General features: G+C 52.6%; 5 protein-coding genes; 2 read left to right on the forward strand and 3 right to left on the reverse strand.

Moving 5' to 3' along the window:
* Positions 1-896: 896 nt before the first annotated feature.
* Positions 897-2,159, forward strand: RCC_07909 (related to 1-acyl-sn-glycerol-3-phosphate acyltransferase gamma; the record flags this gene model as incomplete). Its single annotated transcript, XM_023773161.1, has 1 exon — positions 897-2,159. One exon carries the CDS (start codon positions 897-899, stop codon positions 2,157-2,159), a length of 1,263 nt encoding a protein of 420 aa, XP_023628929.1.
* Positions 2,160-2,698: 539 nt separating this feature from the next.
* RCC_07910 (uncharacterized protein) lies at positions 2,699-6,541 on the reverse strand (the record flags this gene model as incomplete). Its single annotated transcript, XM_023773162.1, has 1 exon — positions 2,699-6,541. One exon carries the CDS (start codon positions 6,539-6,541, stop codon positions 2,699-2,701), a length of 3,843 nt encoding a protein of 1,280 aa, XP_023628930.1.
* Positions 6,542-7,518: 977 nt separating this feature from the next.
* On the reverse strand, positions 7,519-9,555 carry RCC_07911 (related to sucrose transporter SUT1D; the record flags this gene model as incomplete). XM_023773163.1 has 8 exons in its annotated part: positions 7,519-8,473; positions 8,524-8,713; positions 8,765-8,836; positions 8,893-8,912; positions 8,974-9,020; positions 9,082-9,273; positions 9,330-9,397; positions 9,450-9,555. 8 exons carry the CDS (start codon positions 9,553-9,555, stop codon positions 7,519-7,521), a joined length of 1,650 nt encoding a protein of 549 aa, XP_023628931.1.
* Positions 9,556-10,214: 659 nt separating this feature from the next.
* Positions 10,215-12,005, reverse strand: RCC_07912 (probable glucose-6-phosphate 1-dehydrogenase; the record flags this gene model as incomplete). XM_023773164.1 has 3 exons in its annotated part: positions 10,215-10,321; positions 10,373-11,751; positions 11,959-12,005. 3 exons carry the CDS (start codon positions 12,003-12,005, stop codon positions 10,215-10,217), a joined length of 1,533 nt encoding a protein of 510 aa, XP_023628932.1.
* Positions 12,006-13,109: 1,104 nt separating this feature from the next.
* Positions 13,110-13,595, forward strand: RCC_07913 (probable 60S ribosomal protein L33-A; the record flags this gene model as incomplete). XM_023773165.1 has 3 exons in its annotated part: positions 13,110-13,144; positions 13,228-13,424; positions 13,498-13,595. The coding sequence occupies 3 exons, from the start codon at positions 13,110-13,112 to the stop codon at positions 13,593-13,595; spliced, it is 330 nt and encodes a 109-aa protein (XP_023628933.1).
* Positions 13,596-14,658: the final 1,063 nt, after the last annotated feature.

Genomic DNA, 14,658 nt, shown 5'->3' on the forward strand with positions numbered 1-14,658 from the left:
CCATCGCCTCCAAGGGTCGTGGTCAGATCTACTTTCTCCTGGAGCTCCGCATTGCTCTCGCCATTTGAAACGTAGATTGGAAAAGAGAATTGCTCGTGAATCTGATTTGCGACTTTTGGCTCAAACACCAGGAATGTCCCTGGGTAGACATTGTGGATGTGATTTGCGTATTCAATCACTGCGTTGTTGACCTGCTCGTCGTCGGGCTTGGCAACTATCAAAACATTCCGTGGCGGCGCCGGCCATGTCAACGCAAGAAGATCATGATTGCTGGTCTCTGTTCTCCGGTTAGTCTTTCCGTGGCTGTGAGGAAGTGGCACTGTTGCAACTCGCCTCGAAAAGCGGGATGAGATCTGGGGGAAAGCTCATTCAAGTGCTTTATAACCCGGCGCGTCGCAGATGTAGCAAAGCATCGTGCCGGACTGCCTCGAGTGCTGAGATGAATGCCTCGCCAGCATCGCCGTAAATGTATCATCTTCCCATGATCATGTTCGCAATCGGTCGTCGTTGTTGTCGAAGTGGAGGATTGACGTTGGCGTTGTTTCGGTCGCCAGCAAATATCCCCATTTATCCCGATTCAGATTAGACGAATCTCATAGTAGCAGTGTGGTACAGCGTCTATACAGACCTCCCACATCCGTCAAAGGCCGTAAAAGCATCAGTCTCGCATGTGACAGTCAGCGTCCATCAACCTTGGAAGCATACATACAATAGACGACCATGGCGTGCCGACAGGTCAGCAGACGGTGCGGACCACGGCTAGCATAAACTAAAAACACCACTACATCCGCCGGCAGCAGCTGTCTACATACCTTAGGCTATCAGCACGACACGAACCCAAGTCGCCGCACATTCCGCACCTTTACGCCTCCTCGTCTCGCTCTCCTCCTTCCCGCATGAGCGAACTCAGACGACGCGGACCTGCGACGCAGCAGTCCCCGTCCGCCGTGTCGCAGGACGAAATCGACGAGCATCATCCTCTGGGAGAGGCGCCTCATGGGCTTTTCATGCAGCTGCTGCGAGTGATTGCATTTGGCATCTACTTTTTCGGCATCGGGTTCTTCATACATGGCGCGCAATTGCTTGCCATTCCGCTGTACTTTTACAACAAGGACTGGTTCTACGCATGGATTGCCATGACCAAGCAGTTCTTTGGCCTGCTCATCACCACCATGACGCAGTGGTGGAGTCCGACGCTGGTGCGCATCAGCGGAGACAAGAGCGTGGCGGGACTGCTGCGACAGGACGAGCAAGGTCTGCTTACCGTCGACTTTRGGGATCGTGCGGTCATCATGGCAAATCACCAAATCTACACCGACTGGCTGTATCTATGGTGGATCGCATACACCAACGCAATACCCACGCACGGCCACATCTACATCATCTTGAAGGATTCCCTCAAGTGGATCCCTCTGATTGGCCCCGCCATGCAGTTTTACGGCTTCATCTTCATGGCTCGTAAATGGGCGACGGACCAGCAGGTGATGCGCCACACACTGCAGAAGCTTAATACACGGCATTCCGGTCCCATGACTGGAAGTAGAGGCGCCGCTCAGCTTGATCCCATGTGGCTGCTCATCTTCCCGGAAGGTACTAATCTATCCGCCAATACCAGAGGCCATTCTGAGAAGTACTCCGCCAAGTCGGGCATCCCTGACTTGAAGCATCAGCTGCTCCCGCGTAGTACGGGTTTGCAGTTCTGCTTGCAGGAGCTTCGCGGTACCGTAGACTACATCTATGACTGTACTATCGCCTATGAAGGTACACCGGTGGATGGCTATGCCTCGCAAGTCTTTGGGCTGCGATCAGTCTACTTCCAAGGTCGACCACCCAAGAGTGTCAACATGCATTGGAGGCGATTCGCCATCAAGGACATTCCCCTGGATGATAGTAGTAAGATGTCAGACTGGGTATTGGAGCGATGGCGTGAAAAGGATGAGCTGCTGGCATACTTTGTGAAGAATGGCAAGTTCCCCGGTGACAAAACTGCGGTCTCCATCGAGGGTGGGCCGACCGACAGCTTCAAGACGCCTTATATCAACACAGAGGTACGACCTCAAACMCCAGTGGAAATGCTGCAGATCTTCATGCCTGTTGCTGCAGCTGCCATGGTCGGGAGAGTGCTGGTTCAGATTGCGGATCGAATCTTTGGCAAGTAGCATCGCAGTAGACATTAGACAGACGGGAGGCGCAACGCCATCTTAATGTGACGACGATGATGATGATTATGATATGAGCAGGCCTCGGTTGTTGCATGGATAAAGGAGGATGCTTTACAATGGAACATGAGTAGACTCTACAAATACATTGAGCTGCCGGTTGCAACTTGTTCACTTCATTTCAATTTGATAATGGTGGGGAGACTTGACCATGTGTGTTGGAAGCATGAACAGGACGAGCAAGCGATCGAGATCACACATGGCGTAGTGATACAAGAATATTCGTAATTATACATCTCACGTTGCTGCTTTCCATGCCGGTTGCTACATATGCTGAACGCTTTCCATCCGAACGCATGCAGCCCACCCAAATCCAAATCTACAATCAGTCATGTCCATCACCAAACTCCCGTTTCCCTTCCAGGACCTTCGATCGTCCTGCCCGAATATAGGGTAACGCACGCCGGAAGCCCAGGGCCAAGCAAGCCACTGAGCTTCAATCTACAACGACATGGAAGATTATCTGATGCTGGTGTTCGTTATACGTGGAAGCCTTGCTGCGTAGGTGTGCGAGGCTCCTCTTGGGTGTCCGCCTCCCGCCTCAGCTGTCTTACATTCTCCTCCACATCTTCGCCCCAGTCGATTTCATCCAAATCAGAGGCATCTGAATCAAGGATGAAGTGCTTGAAGCTGACATTATGTCTCTCTTGCGGCTTCTCTCTCTCGCTACCTGCAATGGCAGTCTGACCAGGCATTCTCGGAGCATCGGTAAACGATTCGAAGTAGGCTGGTCGCTCTGCTTTCGGAGTGGTGTCATATTTGACCTGTTCCAGCATCTTGCCGATCGATCCAACCGAGCCCGGTCTCTCGAACTTCTCGTCCTCGACCTCCATCTCACACGGAATTTGATTGAGGATACACCAATTCCGCCTGAGGTACTGCTCCAAACGATAGCACTGACGATCCCACTGTTCGGTGAGCAGACGATGTGTGGTTTGGATGTCCTGCACCGTAAAGATGGACGGTAGCGCAGTGATCGACGCTGATGAAGCATGCTTGATCTTGCTAGCCGGCAGCGTCAACGACAGCGGCGCACTGGCACGCGGGTCGGACGACATTGATGAGCGATCGTAAGATGAGAGAGCAGGGAAAGATGGCGAGTTGGAGGCCGCGTTTCGAGATGCCCCTTTGCGGACATTGGCTAGCCCTCGCTTCATGACCGAAGCGCCATGGAATGTGTGATGGTGATTGGAAGGCTTGGTACTGGCTGGTAACACTGGGGAGTCTGAATCTGACWTGACCTTCATCGTGGATTCGGCAGCTCTGAAGGCGGCCGTGCGCCCATCATTCATCGGAGGCAGGACTACCAAAGATGTATTGTCAATAAGAGCATTCACGAGGTCCGTGAGACCTTGCAGAGGGATGTCGTTGTTGTCACAATGCAGCTCGAGTAGCGTCCGGTTGACCCTAAGAACTTCAGCCAGCGTGCTTGCACCGCGCACACCAAGCTTTTGCTTCTCAATACGGAAAACTTGGAGCGTTGAATTTTGCTTCAGGCCGTTTAGGGTTTCGTTGATCCCAGATCCGAATTTGGAGGTTGCGAGTCGTGAATCATCGCCAGAGATGTCCAGCTCAATTAGAGTGTCGTTCTCCGCAAGAAGCCGACTGAGAGCCTTGCATGTCTCGTCGCTTGCGTCGCCGGGGAGAGCGGTCTGCGACATGTCCAAGAAGCGTATCGTTTTGTTTCCGGTCAATGCTGTTATAACTTTTCGAAACATTGCTTCTTCACGATATTCGATCGCTCTCATACTGAGATGGGATGGCGTCAGCCCCGCGGATATCGCTTGCGTGAATTGATCCAAACCCTTGTTGAGCAAACACTGGCCAATGTCGAGATGCATGTTCCGTACGGCGCTGCGATTGGCACAGAGGCTGTGTAAGAGCGTAGCAACGTCRGATCCAGTGAGATAGGTGTGGTCGACGTATAACTCGTGCAAGCTATCCGACTGGGGATGCACGAGGTATGCCGCGATGGCGTCGATCGTGGCCGGGTTCAGGGCAGTGCCACTCAATCGCAACTCTTGTAAGCGCCAGATCAAGAGTGTCTCCGCCTGCAGAAACGGCTCTGCTCCAGACGTTCGCGAGACATTGGACAGATTGAGCTTGCGGATGAAGCCAAACATGCCCAGCTGGCTGTCAAATGCGGAAGGATTTAGTCGACATGTGTTGCCTGCAATCTCAAGTGCCTCCAAGGTGTTCTCCTGTACCCTCAGGGCATCAAGAATCAGACCCATACTCCTATCATTCAGCCCGCACCGGTTGAGTTCAATGGCACGAAAGTGGCACGACTTATCCACAGCTGCTCCTACCAAGTAATCTTGGTCAGTGTCACTAAGTTCAATCCCGTTCAAACATATCCAGTCGACATTGGTGGTTTGATGTTTGCAGAGAGGGAAGAGTGCTTCGACAATCCCGCATCCGATATCCTTGGTCCGAGATGATTTGTCCGGTTTGGCATCGGGACCTGTCTGTGTTGTGTTCATGCACCCAGAAAAGTCCATTCGCCTCAATTTTTTGCTCGTCGCGGCCAATGCTCGGACTTCCTGAACTAAAAGCGAAGACTGGTTCAGCTCCTCGGCCGTCAGTTTGATTGCCGTTCCACGCTTCGTTCGGGCGCAGACGTGCTCCTGTCCATAATTATCGTGTAGCCCGTTGAGACCGTCCAGCTGAACATTTGCAAAAGAAACACTTCCAAAACTTTCATTATATCGCAGCGCTCGCAATATTGCAAGTAGTTCGAGAGGTCCATAAGTCGTCCGTCGCGTGTCCACTGGAGGAAGAAGCTCGAACCCAGGAGCATCTTCGCAGGTGTAATTGATGGTATATCTCACATTCGCCGGATTGACACCGTACGCAACACAGTAGGCTATGAGCGTGCGATCCAAGCAATTGTGTTCCTCAGTCTCAGCCGAGGTCGGCGGTGCCAGTAGCTCGTCGACCTCCGGAGGGACGACCCATCCAAACAGACGTTGCCCGCATTCCGGTCTCAAGAAGTTGTTGGAGAAGTGAAGTCGCGCTGCAATGTCGTGCGATGCTGAAGACGCCAAGTACAGAGTCCGTGGCTTCTGGAGTGGCTGTCGGAAGGTGAGTTCAAAAGTGTCATCGAAGCTGCTGACTTTTACAGAAGATAGAGTGAGAATGCCATAGGAAGACTGCGAGTGATTCGTTGCGAGCGAGGGACTTGAAGTGCGTGCCACAGGTTTCACAAGCTGAATCAAATGCAACTTGTGGACCCCAATCACGAGGAAGCACACTGTTGATGCGACCTTGGTCAAATCTTCTGCTGACGATCGACTGCCAGACTTGGTGGCGACCTGTCGTTGTACCACTTTGAATATGGCGCAATTGTCCGGATCATAGTCATTATCGCGCTCAACCACCCGAGCGGCGTTTTCTAGATTGGTGGGAGTAATGTAGGTCGGCTCTCGCAGCCTGGCGTCGTTCACAGCATCACGAGTTCGCTTCAGCCAGACGTCGCGCTCGTCAGGATTACTGAATTGTAGAGTCATGGCCGATGCCTGGCCGGATTCCTCGTCCATGTAGCACACCTCGAGTGCAAAGTAGGGCTTCCCATCGTCTAGCTTGTGCACAGCTACAACCTGCCGTAGGGGAACCCTCCCATGCTTGTCTCCTGATGAGTCTGATAGAGTTTGCAATTCGCTCTGCGAGCTGATTGAAGCCATCGATCCGTGTCCTGAGCTATGGCGGACCACAGTCGGSCTTCGACCACCGGCAGGATGGGGGATCGTCTTGAAGGTCTCTGCTGCTTTGAGCTGAGACTTGTAGCGGATGATATGGACCTCTGTCAGAACGAGGTACTCCTTCTTCTTTCGAAACATGCCCGCGCTGGTCTGCACCTCTCCATGCAGCAGCACCGCACGCATGTGTGGACTTGCACCGTCGACTGTGTGATCGAACACCAGGGAAGGCGCTTTGGAGGATGTGGTAGACAACGGCTCTCCGTAGTATCCTCCATTTGGCGTGAGCTCATCGCTGCTGGCACGCACGCTATTCCGGAAAGACTCGAAAACAGAGGGCGGCCTCTTGCTGCCCTTCATGCTCAGCTCCGGCCGGCGTGGTATGCTTGTGCTCGGCTGATCGAACAGGGATTGCGCTTGTGGCACATCCGGGTGGGTGATTGTCGTGAGCGGCGAGAGACTGGGCGTGCGGTCGTTCGATCTCGTCGATTTCTTCGTGAGGGTCTTGCGATTGCTGGTAGTAGAAGTGTCGTCGAGGGAGGGTGGACGCAGAGTCGACAGCGCAAAGAAGCTCTTCCTCCGCGCCCAGGATGAGGCAGAGGACGACTTCTTGCTCGTCTCCATGTTGCCCGGTCCTTGTCCTTGTCCCGGCCGTCAGAAGCCGCTATGCCGCTGTAAATGTGCGAGAAGAAACAGATCCAGGCGCGTCTAATTCCTCTGCCATATGTGAAGGCTTGACACGACCATGATAGCGCCTGTCCCCGCTGAACCGCCACAGCCGTTTCATTCACTGAGGCGGCGTTGTGTGTAATGGCGCAGAAAGGTGAAGTCGTCCAGACGCCGAACAGGTACGGTACTAGTAAGGTTAGAGTTCAATTTTAATATAGCTACTTGCGTCACCGTTCAAGGTATATCCGCGTCCGCATAGCATATCATAAATCAACAGGCCAAAGGGAAGGGGCACGTTGAACATGAACACATGCCTCGACGCAGATGTAGCCTTTCATATCATGCGCATCAAGCTATCGACAAGATTCGTACGCCACATGAACTCCACGTCTTGTCGTCGAAACAAATGTTTGTAACCATCTTAATATTGGCTAGGAGYCTTGTTGCGTCGCAGATGTGCCAGAGAAGCTAGCGGCAGTTGGCCATGTCGCAGACCAAAATTCAAACGTGGTGCTTTGCACGCATCCAACGAGTCGCTCAGAAGTAGCAAGTTCCTTACTTGTCACATGGATATTCCAAGCTGCATCCAAGATTCGGGCGCGCACGCATACTCTGATGCCGGCATCCACAACTGTGGTGTCTGGACTACTTTACATGGATCCCCTGTCTGCATGCCCGTGGCTCATCGGCGCGGAAACACAACCCTGGCCATCTCGGCGCCTTTGCCACCAATCGCAACGCACAAAGTAACGATGGCGAGCTTATATGCGAAGGTTGAGATCGGGGGAGCATCTCTCTGTCCGATGGCTGTCCAAACCATAAACGGCTGTCCATGAAAGTCATGACCCAGACTGGTTGCGTCTCGGACRACTTTCATTCTCCCTCGGAGCCACCAGATAGTGTAGGACCTGTCCGTCCATTCTGCGTCTGTCCTACGTGTCTTCCTTCAATCGTCTTGTAGCCCTGGCAGCCACAAGCGAGGACAAGGCGCCTATGAACAAGCAGACTCCCACGGCACTGACTCCTTCCGTGGAATGGTGCTCGTCTGGATGGGCATCTTTGGCGAGCTCCGGGCTTTTTCCCGGCTCCATGATCGAAAATACAGCCCAGCTGATACCAGTTCCAACGAATTGTGGAATAGTGGTGTAGATGTTCAAGATACCCAGGTAGATACCGCTCAGTTCTCCGCTGGAAGACACCCCTCCGGAAGCATCTGATGCGCGCCGAGGATGAGAAGTCGACTTTGGCTGGATGTTCTTCTCGTCCAGCTCTTTCTCATCAACTGTTGTCTGTCGATGGACATGCTGAGGGAGCGCAGGGCCCAGTCTGTTGACTTCAACACCAATATATGTCCCTGCAGCCAGACTAGCGATTGCTGATGACACTCCTGTGATGGCCATCAACAACGTTGCGAACCCTACCGACTTTACGACAGGCGCAAAGATCATCGAAACGGAGAATACCAAAGTTCCGAAAGTCCAAGTGTTGAGGAGACTGGGCTTGGAGATTGTTGTGAGTGTCTCCATGATGCCTTTGAGGCTCTCCGGTGGTCGAGGAGTGAATCCTGGCTTTTCCGCCTCTCCGGGACTGGTGACTAACCAAGGCAAGACGATGGCTGTTATGAATGTAGTGACAGAGTGCACAATGAGAGCTGCACTGCCAACCATTCCAACTTGACTAAGTGCATCGCCAGTCTCGTTTGGGGCRTGATGGCGAAGATAGATCTCTCCCACCCAGACGGAACCGTAGAACAGTAGGGGAAACCAACCAATCCATGACCAGAATTGTACCCAGCAGATGGCTTGTATCCTCTTCGGCACGTTGACTGTCCTGTCATAGATCTGATAGATGATGGATCCGAGACTTTGCTTGTTTCCTGATGTTGGCCTGTCAAAGAGTTAGGTGATGAAAGGCTGCGCGGCATCACGAACACCTACTCATCTGATACTAATACTCGCTCAGTCACAGCCCAACAGGTGACAAATTGACTGATTGCCATTGCCAGGGCTGCAATTGAGCACACCTTTTGGAATTGGGTAGAGCCGAACAAGCCAGGAAGCACGACCTCCAAGTCTAGCGCCCCAATGCCAAACACAAGAATGTGCCCAACACCAGCCATTCTGGTTACTGGAGATTATCAGCATCTTTCGGGCAAGTAAAGCGTCAGAATCTGCTTACCCCATGCAGCACCGAGCTTCTGCTGAGACACAGGGAGTGTGTCCACGACCAGCGCTCGACAGGTCGACTGTGCTATACATCCATTAGGAAACTGTTCCCCGAGAGACTATCAAGTGAATGGAACTGACCAATGTTGATTACAAAATCCCTTGTCATCCAGTCAGTATCATGATCGAATCTCATCCACGGAGTTTTTAATGTCGACTTACAGCACGAATATGTCTACGATTGCCAGCTGAATTGTGACATGCCGCCTCTTTGACAAGTCAGTGTATATCCTCATCTCGGTCTCCTTCCTGATCATGCAGCGGACATACCCTCTCAGCATCCTCCACAAAATATGCCACCAACTCTTTCGCCCAGCCCAATACCAGCAAGCATACAGCCACTGCACATGTGCCTCCCACCATAAACGGTCGTCTCCTTCCATACGGACTGGTGCTCTGGTCCGATATCATTCCGATGATTGGTTGCATGATCAATCCGGAAAGTGGTCCCGCTATCCATACCTGAGCAGAGATGAACGGTCAGCAGTGGAACCCTTCATGATATTACGGATGCTCACTAGAGACATGCCGCCCTTACTGAGGCCAAGAGCTAGCAGAAATGGGCTCGCATATGTCTGCTCGGTTCCTTGTGACACACGTCAGCGTGTGTCTATGGATTGGTATGCGAGGCATCGTACCCCAGCAGAACTGCAACCCGATGAGACTAAAGGTAAGCAAGAAGAGCTTCATTGACTGCGAAGAGCCCTTCACCCGCGGCTCGCCAATCCATGATGAGGTCGCCATGGTTGTCGTCGTGCTCAATAGAAGATACGAGTGAGATGGTGCTGGCCGTTGATCCCCTGCCGGAGGGCAGAAGTCCGTGTGCGGCCAAGGGTGCCAGGTCACATCCCTCGATCAACCCTGTCGTACGTATGAGAATTCCAGCCAAACGATTGACATTGGCATGCGAAGTATGCACTTTGGTGTTTTATGCTGCAAGATGCGTTATTGTGTGTGAAGGGCATCTCAACTTAAATAAGGCAAGGTGGACGCAGATCCGCGAGGCCGCGCGAAGACATGGATGGGACGCGACTTCAAGGGTCCCGAACCTTAAACGAGAGCGCTAGCTTTGGCATGCACGTGAAAAAGAAATGAGGAGGGGAATGGAGATGACAATGACTGATGCATTGACCTTGCTTTTCACACAGGTATCGAAGCAGCCGCTCCTCTATTTGATGTCCCTCGACCCCTTTCTAGAACTACGCCGGTTTCCATCGCTCAGTAATCCCGCTCCGGCTTTCCTGTTCATAAAGATCTCATCTCCGTAGAAGTGTGGCCAGGCTGGCCATTGTCGCTTTCTCGGTATTGCTGATGCTGGTGTCACGAGTTGCGACTCATTTGAAGTCTTGGAGTCGTTCGCCATGCGTCATACTAAGAAAACAGCGGCCAGGTTAGCGAACTCCTCAGAGTTTGTTTGCTTCGGTTTGTGGCCATTGGTACCCTGCAGCATCGGAGAACTTGTAACCGTAGGACGAAGTGAAGTCGTCGAGCACAGCGGGGCCACGCGATCCTGCATGTGTGTTAGCCGTGAAATCAATCGCGTGGCACGGTAAATGCTTACCGTATGGGTATCCCATTGGGATGATCTCTTTGTTCTCGTCCAAGTAGTGGAGAAGTGGCGTGAAGATGCGCCACGAGGCATCGAGCTCGTCGTCACGCACGAAGTTGGAGTGATCGCCCTTGAGCGAGTCCAAGATCAGACTCTCGTACGCCTCCGGGATCTTGAGGTCGGAGAAACGTCTTCTATACGTCAGATCGAGCTCGGTGACGACGGTCTGCATACTCAGTCCTGGGAGCTTCGAGTTCATCTTGATGTAGACACTCTCGTTAGGCTGCACACGGATGACCAACTCATTGCGGGGGATGTCTTTGAAGATACCGGATGTCACATCCTTGAATTGGATGCGAACCTCGGTCTTCTGCTCGTTGAGAGCCTTGCCTGCCTTGAGAATKAATGGAACGCCGTCCCAGCGCTCGTTCTTGATGTATGCGACCATTGAAGCAAAGGTGGGGCATCGCGACTCTTTGGGAACGGTGTCGTCCTCCTTGTAGCCAGGCTTCGAGCCGTCGAGCGACTTCTCGTACTGACCGATGATGACATCCTTGGGCTCAATGCTGGGCATGCCACGCAGCACGCGCACCTTTTCATTTCTAATATCCTCTGCGCTGAAGGAGATGGGACGCTCCATAGCGAGCAGAGTGAGAATCTGGAGCAGATGGTTCTGCATTACATCACGAACGATACCGAACTCGTCAAAGTAGCCTCCGCGTCCCTCAGTGCCGAATGGCTCCTTGAAGGTGATTTGCACGTTATCGATGTGGTTGCGGTTCCAGGTGGCGCCGAAGAATTCGTTTCCAAATCGCAGGATGAGGATGTTCTTGACCATCTCCTTGCCCAGGTAGTGATCGATGCGGAAGATTTCCTCCTCCTTCCAGTTGGGTCGCAGAGCCTGGTCCAGCTGGCGAGAAGAGGCCAGGTCCTTACCAAAGGGCTTCTCGATGATGACGCGGGCAATGCCCTTCTTGGGGTAGTTGTTCTTCTTCAAGTGCTCAGACACGGGGATGAAGACCGATGGCGGCAGAGCCATGTAAAACACCCGGTTGTTCTCCTTGTGCTTCTTTTCCAGCTCTTGCAGATGCTTCTCCAGGTCCTGGAAGCTCTCGTCCTTGTCGTACTGACCGCTGACATAGGTTGTGAACTTGACAAACTCTTCAAGCTGCTGCTCAATCTCTTTGGTGGGCGTCTTGATGTGAGACTTGACCCGCTTCAGGTATTCGTCGCGCTCCATCTTCGTCCGCGCGTATCCGACAATCTTGACATCCTTTGGCAGGAAACCGTTTCGGAACAAGCCAAACAGGGCGGGGAACGTCTTCTTCTTCGCCAAATCACCCGACGCACCGAGGACGATAATTACCGTGTTTTCTTTAAGCTCCATTGTGCTGCAATGCCCCGCCTGTCAGCACCCGTCGTTGAGGGCAAACACATAGCGTCGCAAACAAAATGTTTCCCTGCCCGCAGGCTGCAAGCTCTTGAGCATTCCCCAAATCATTCCTCTCCTGCCTCTGTTGTCTGCTGTCGCCACTGCCGCCTCCGATGGAAAAACTGGCGCAAGCTTGAAGGGAGGAGAAAATCAAAAAAGTACGTACCCTGCGTTCTGCTCCTCGTCATGGTTGTGGATGACAGTGTTGGCCATGACAGCGGCTCTCGGATATTTTCTTGGGTCAATCAATGGGCGATGTGGTAATGTTGATAATGCCGGGGAGAAGGTGCTGCGGTTGATGTTGTTGTTGTTGTTGTGATGGTGGAGGTGGGAAAGGTAGGTGTGGGGTTCTACGGAAGAAATGGGTGAGTGACGTTGCCCGCCGTGTTATAATGATTAAGTCCGGGTCGGGACAATTGTAATACATTTTTTCGGCCCTTTCTCGTTACTCAGTCGTCCTTTCACGCGCATGCACGGCGATGTTGGGAGTAGGAGTGCTGTGACAAGCAAACCAGGTGGTTTCCATTCCCGATGGTATCGTCAAGCGAACGTCTATTATGTACGTACACATGCCCATGCGCATGCTCACATTCGCCGTGATCACTCAACGACGTGGAAAAACATGTGGGGAGCCGTACCACGGGGCGAAAGTGACAGTAATCATAATGATGAGGCGGCAAGCAAGCCCGTCCAACTCCGAACGCAGTCGCTCCTCGCGCCGAGATCGCAGCGAGGTGGGTAGGGCGTTTCTCAGAACACCTTGCGGCGGGAAATATTGGAGGGGTGAGATTGGAACATAAAGTATTGTGGGTCGATTGGAGGGGACGTCCAACCGCCTGAATGCATCCTTCTGGAAGATTGTATAACAGACCGACAGTCTCAGTACGCTCTCCTAGATTTGGATGGTCATGAGCTCTCCTTGATGTCACAGTGGAGGCACGCCGCGTTGGAAGGTCGAAGATGCTCTTCTCTCGCATGCCGCAATGGTTGGTGAGAAGGTGGTGAGAAACTGGCTGGAACCGAATTGACCTTTGGTTGTGCAGCAGTTCAGACATTGACCCTCTATGACTGCAGTCGTGGTAGCTTTCTGTCTCCTCTCCAACACAACATTATTCCTTCAAATGTTCCGAGTCCCMCTCTTCTTAGACTGCCAGGTGGTGGGATGTAAATGTGAACGTAAACCATGCTAGGCCGCTTTTGGCKGTGGTCGGGGCTTCCGCGTTCCGTCGCCAAGAGGCGCACCTGCTGTTTGAATTCCACCTCATCAAGTCTTCAACTCTCAGCAGGCCAACCAAAACAACACCTCGCACCATCAAAATGTCTTCAGACCAGGGTCACCGGCTATACGTCAAGTACGTCTGCCCCAAGAAATCGAATCGCCCGCATATGCCTGCAGACACAAGTTCACCGAGCACTAACATTTCCTCACTTGTAGGGGCAAGCACCTTTCGTACCAGCGCGGCAAGCGCAACACCAACCCGGACACCTCTCTCATCAAGATCGAAGGCGTCGAGGACCCCAAGGCCGCTTCTTTCTACCTTGGAAAGCGCATCGCATACGTCTACCGGGGCAAGAAGGAGATTAGAGGCAGCAAGATCCGCGTGATCTGGGGCAAGGTTACGAGGACACACGGTATGCACAGGGCATTGGAATACAATGATGGACTTGTGATGGTTTAAGAAATTGTGGCTAACGGACAGTGTAGGAAACTCGGGAGTGGTGCGCGCACAGTTCAGACACAACCTGCCACCCAAGTCTTTCGGAGCGATGGTGCGGATCATGCTTTACCCAAGCGCGATATGATTGGGGAATTCTACGATAGCATGCACCGGCAATGACGAATGCAATGGCTTCTGGCAGTGAGGTGCGTGGTATGGGCGGCTGGCAGCAACGCGGGATTAAGTTCGACGCGGGCGATGCACGGCTTGCTCAAAGGTGCGAAGGCGTTCACACGGAGAGGAAGGGCTAGGATGGCCGTTTCATGCGCGGAAATGCATTCAAAAAGGAGACAAAGCTACAACTGCTACCAAAATCCACCATGGCTGTCAATTTCAGTGCATGTTTTCATGATTGATCACACTACATCCGATTTGCCCTCCAAGTTCAGTTGAGTGTTGGTGGTCATCACATCCTAGGAGGTTTTGTTATCGGCTGGGCGTTGAGAGAGCTGTCATCATTGCGATGATGTTTGGGCTCTTGGGAGATGGWCATCATTCAAAGTCCATTTTCCACGAACAGGATCAGGTAAGAAGTGCTCCCCATCATGGACACGTTCAAGGTAATCGGGTTATTGAGCAGATGGCATCTCAAAGCTTTCAATACTGTTAAGCCGACAAGCACGCGTGCAGAATGGAACGCACAGTCATTCCGTCCCGTCCTGGGTATGCTGTTTCATGCCGAATGACTTCAACAGCATGGGACAATTGCAGCATACTGGCCGTTGGTGCGATTCTTGCGGACCTCTTCCTACTGCTTCAACTCACTGTTGGAGGATGGTTATTCAGCGTCCGATAAAGAATCGACGTCGCGGAGAGAAGATTAAACAAGCCAGCCCAGCGCAAAGGCGCAGAGGTGCAGAGGCGTGAGCTTTGTCTATTTACATTCTGTGAAGCCGTGTGAAAGTCGCGCGATTGATCTGTTTGTGATGTTCCCGATATCATTCATGATACATACCCAACGCCTCGCTAAGAGCAATAGCAGCTGGGGAACGAGCTGCTTCCATACTGTAACCATCCTTTTAGAAGAACCGCAATGTGCGATACCGCCTTCGTGCCTCGCCATGCCCGTATTCCTTCCTCCGATGGCATGCCCCGAATTCACATGGCCGCCAGAACTGAAGAGTAAGGTAGGGTTCAGACAATGCGCC

This window comes from Ramularia collo-cygni (genome assembly GCF_900074925.1).
Source record: "Ramularia collo-cygni strain URUG2 genome assembly, contig: RCC_scaffold12, whole genome shotgun sequence".
Taxonomy (NCBI): domain Eukaryota; kingdom Fungi; phylum Ascomycota; class Dothideomycetes; order Mycosphaerellales; family Mycosphaerellaceae; genus Ramularia; species Ramularia collo-cygni.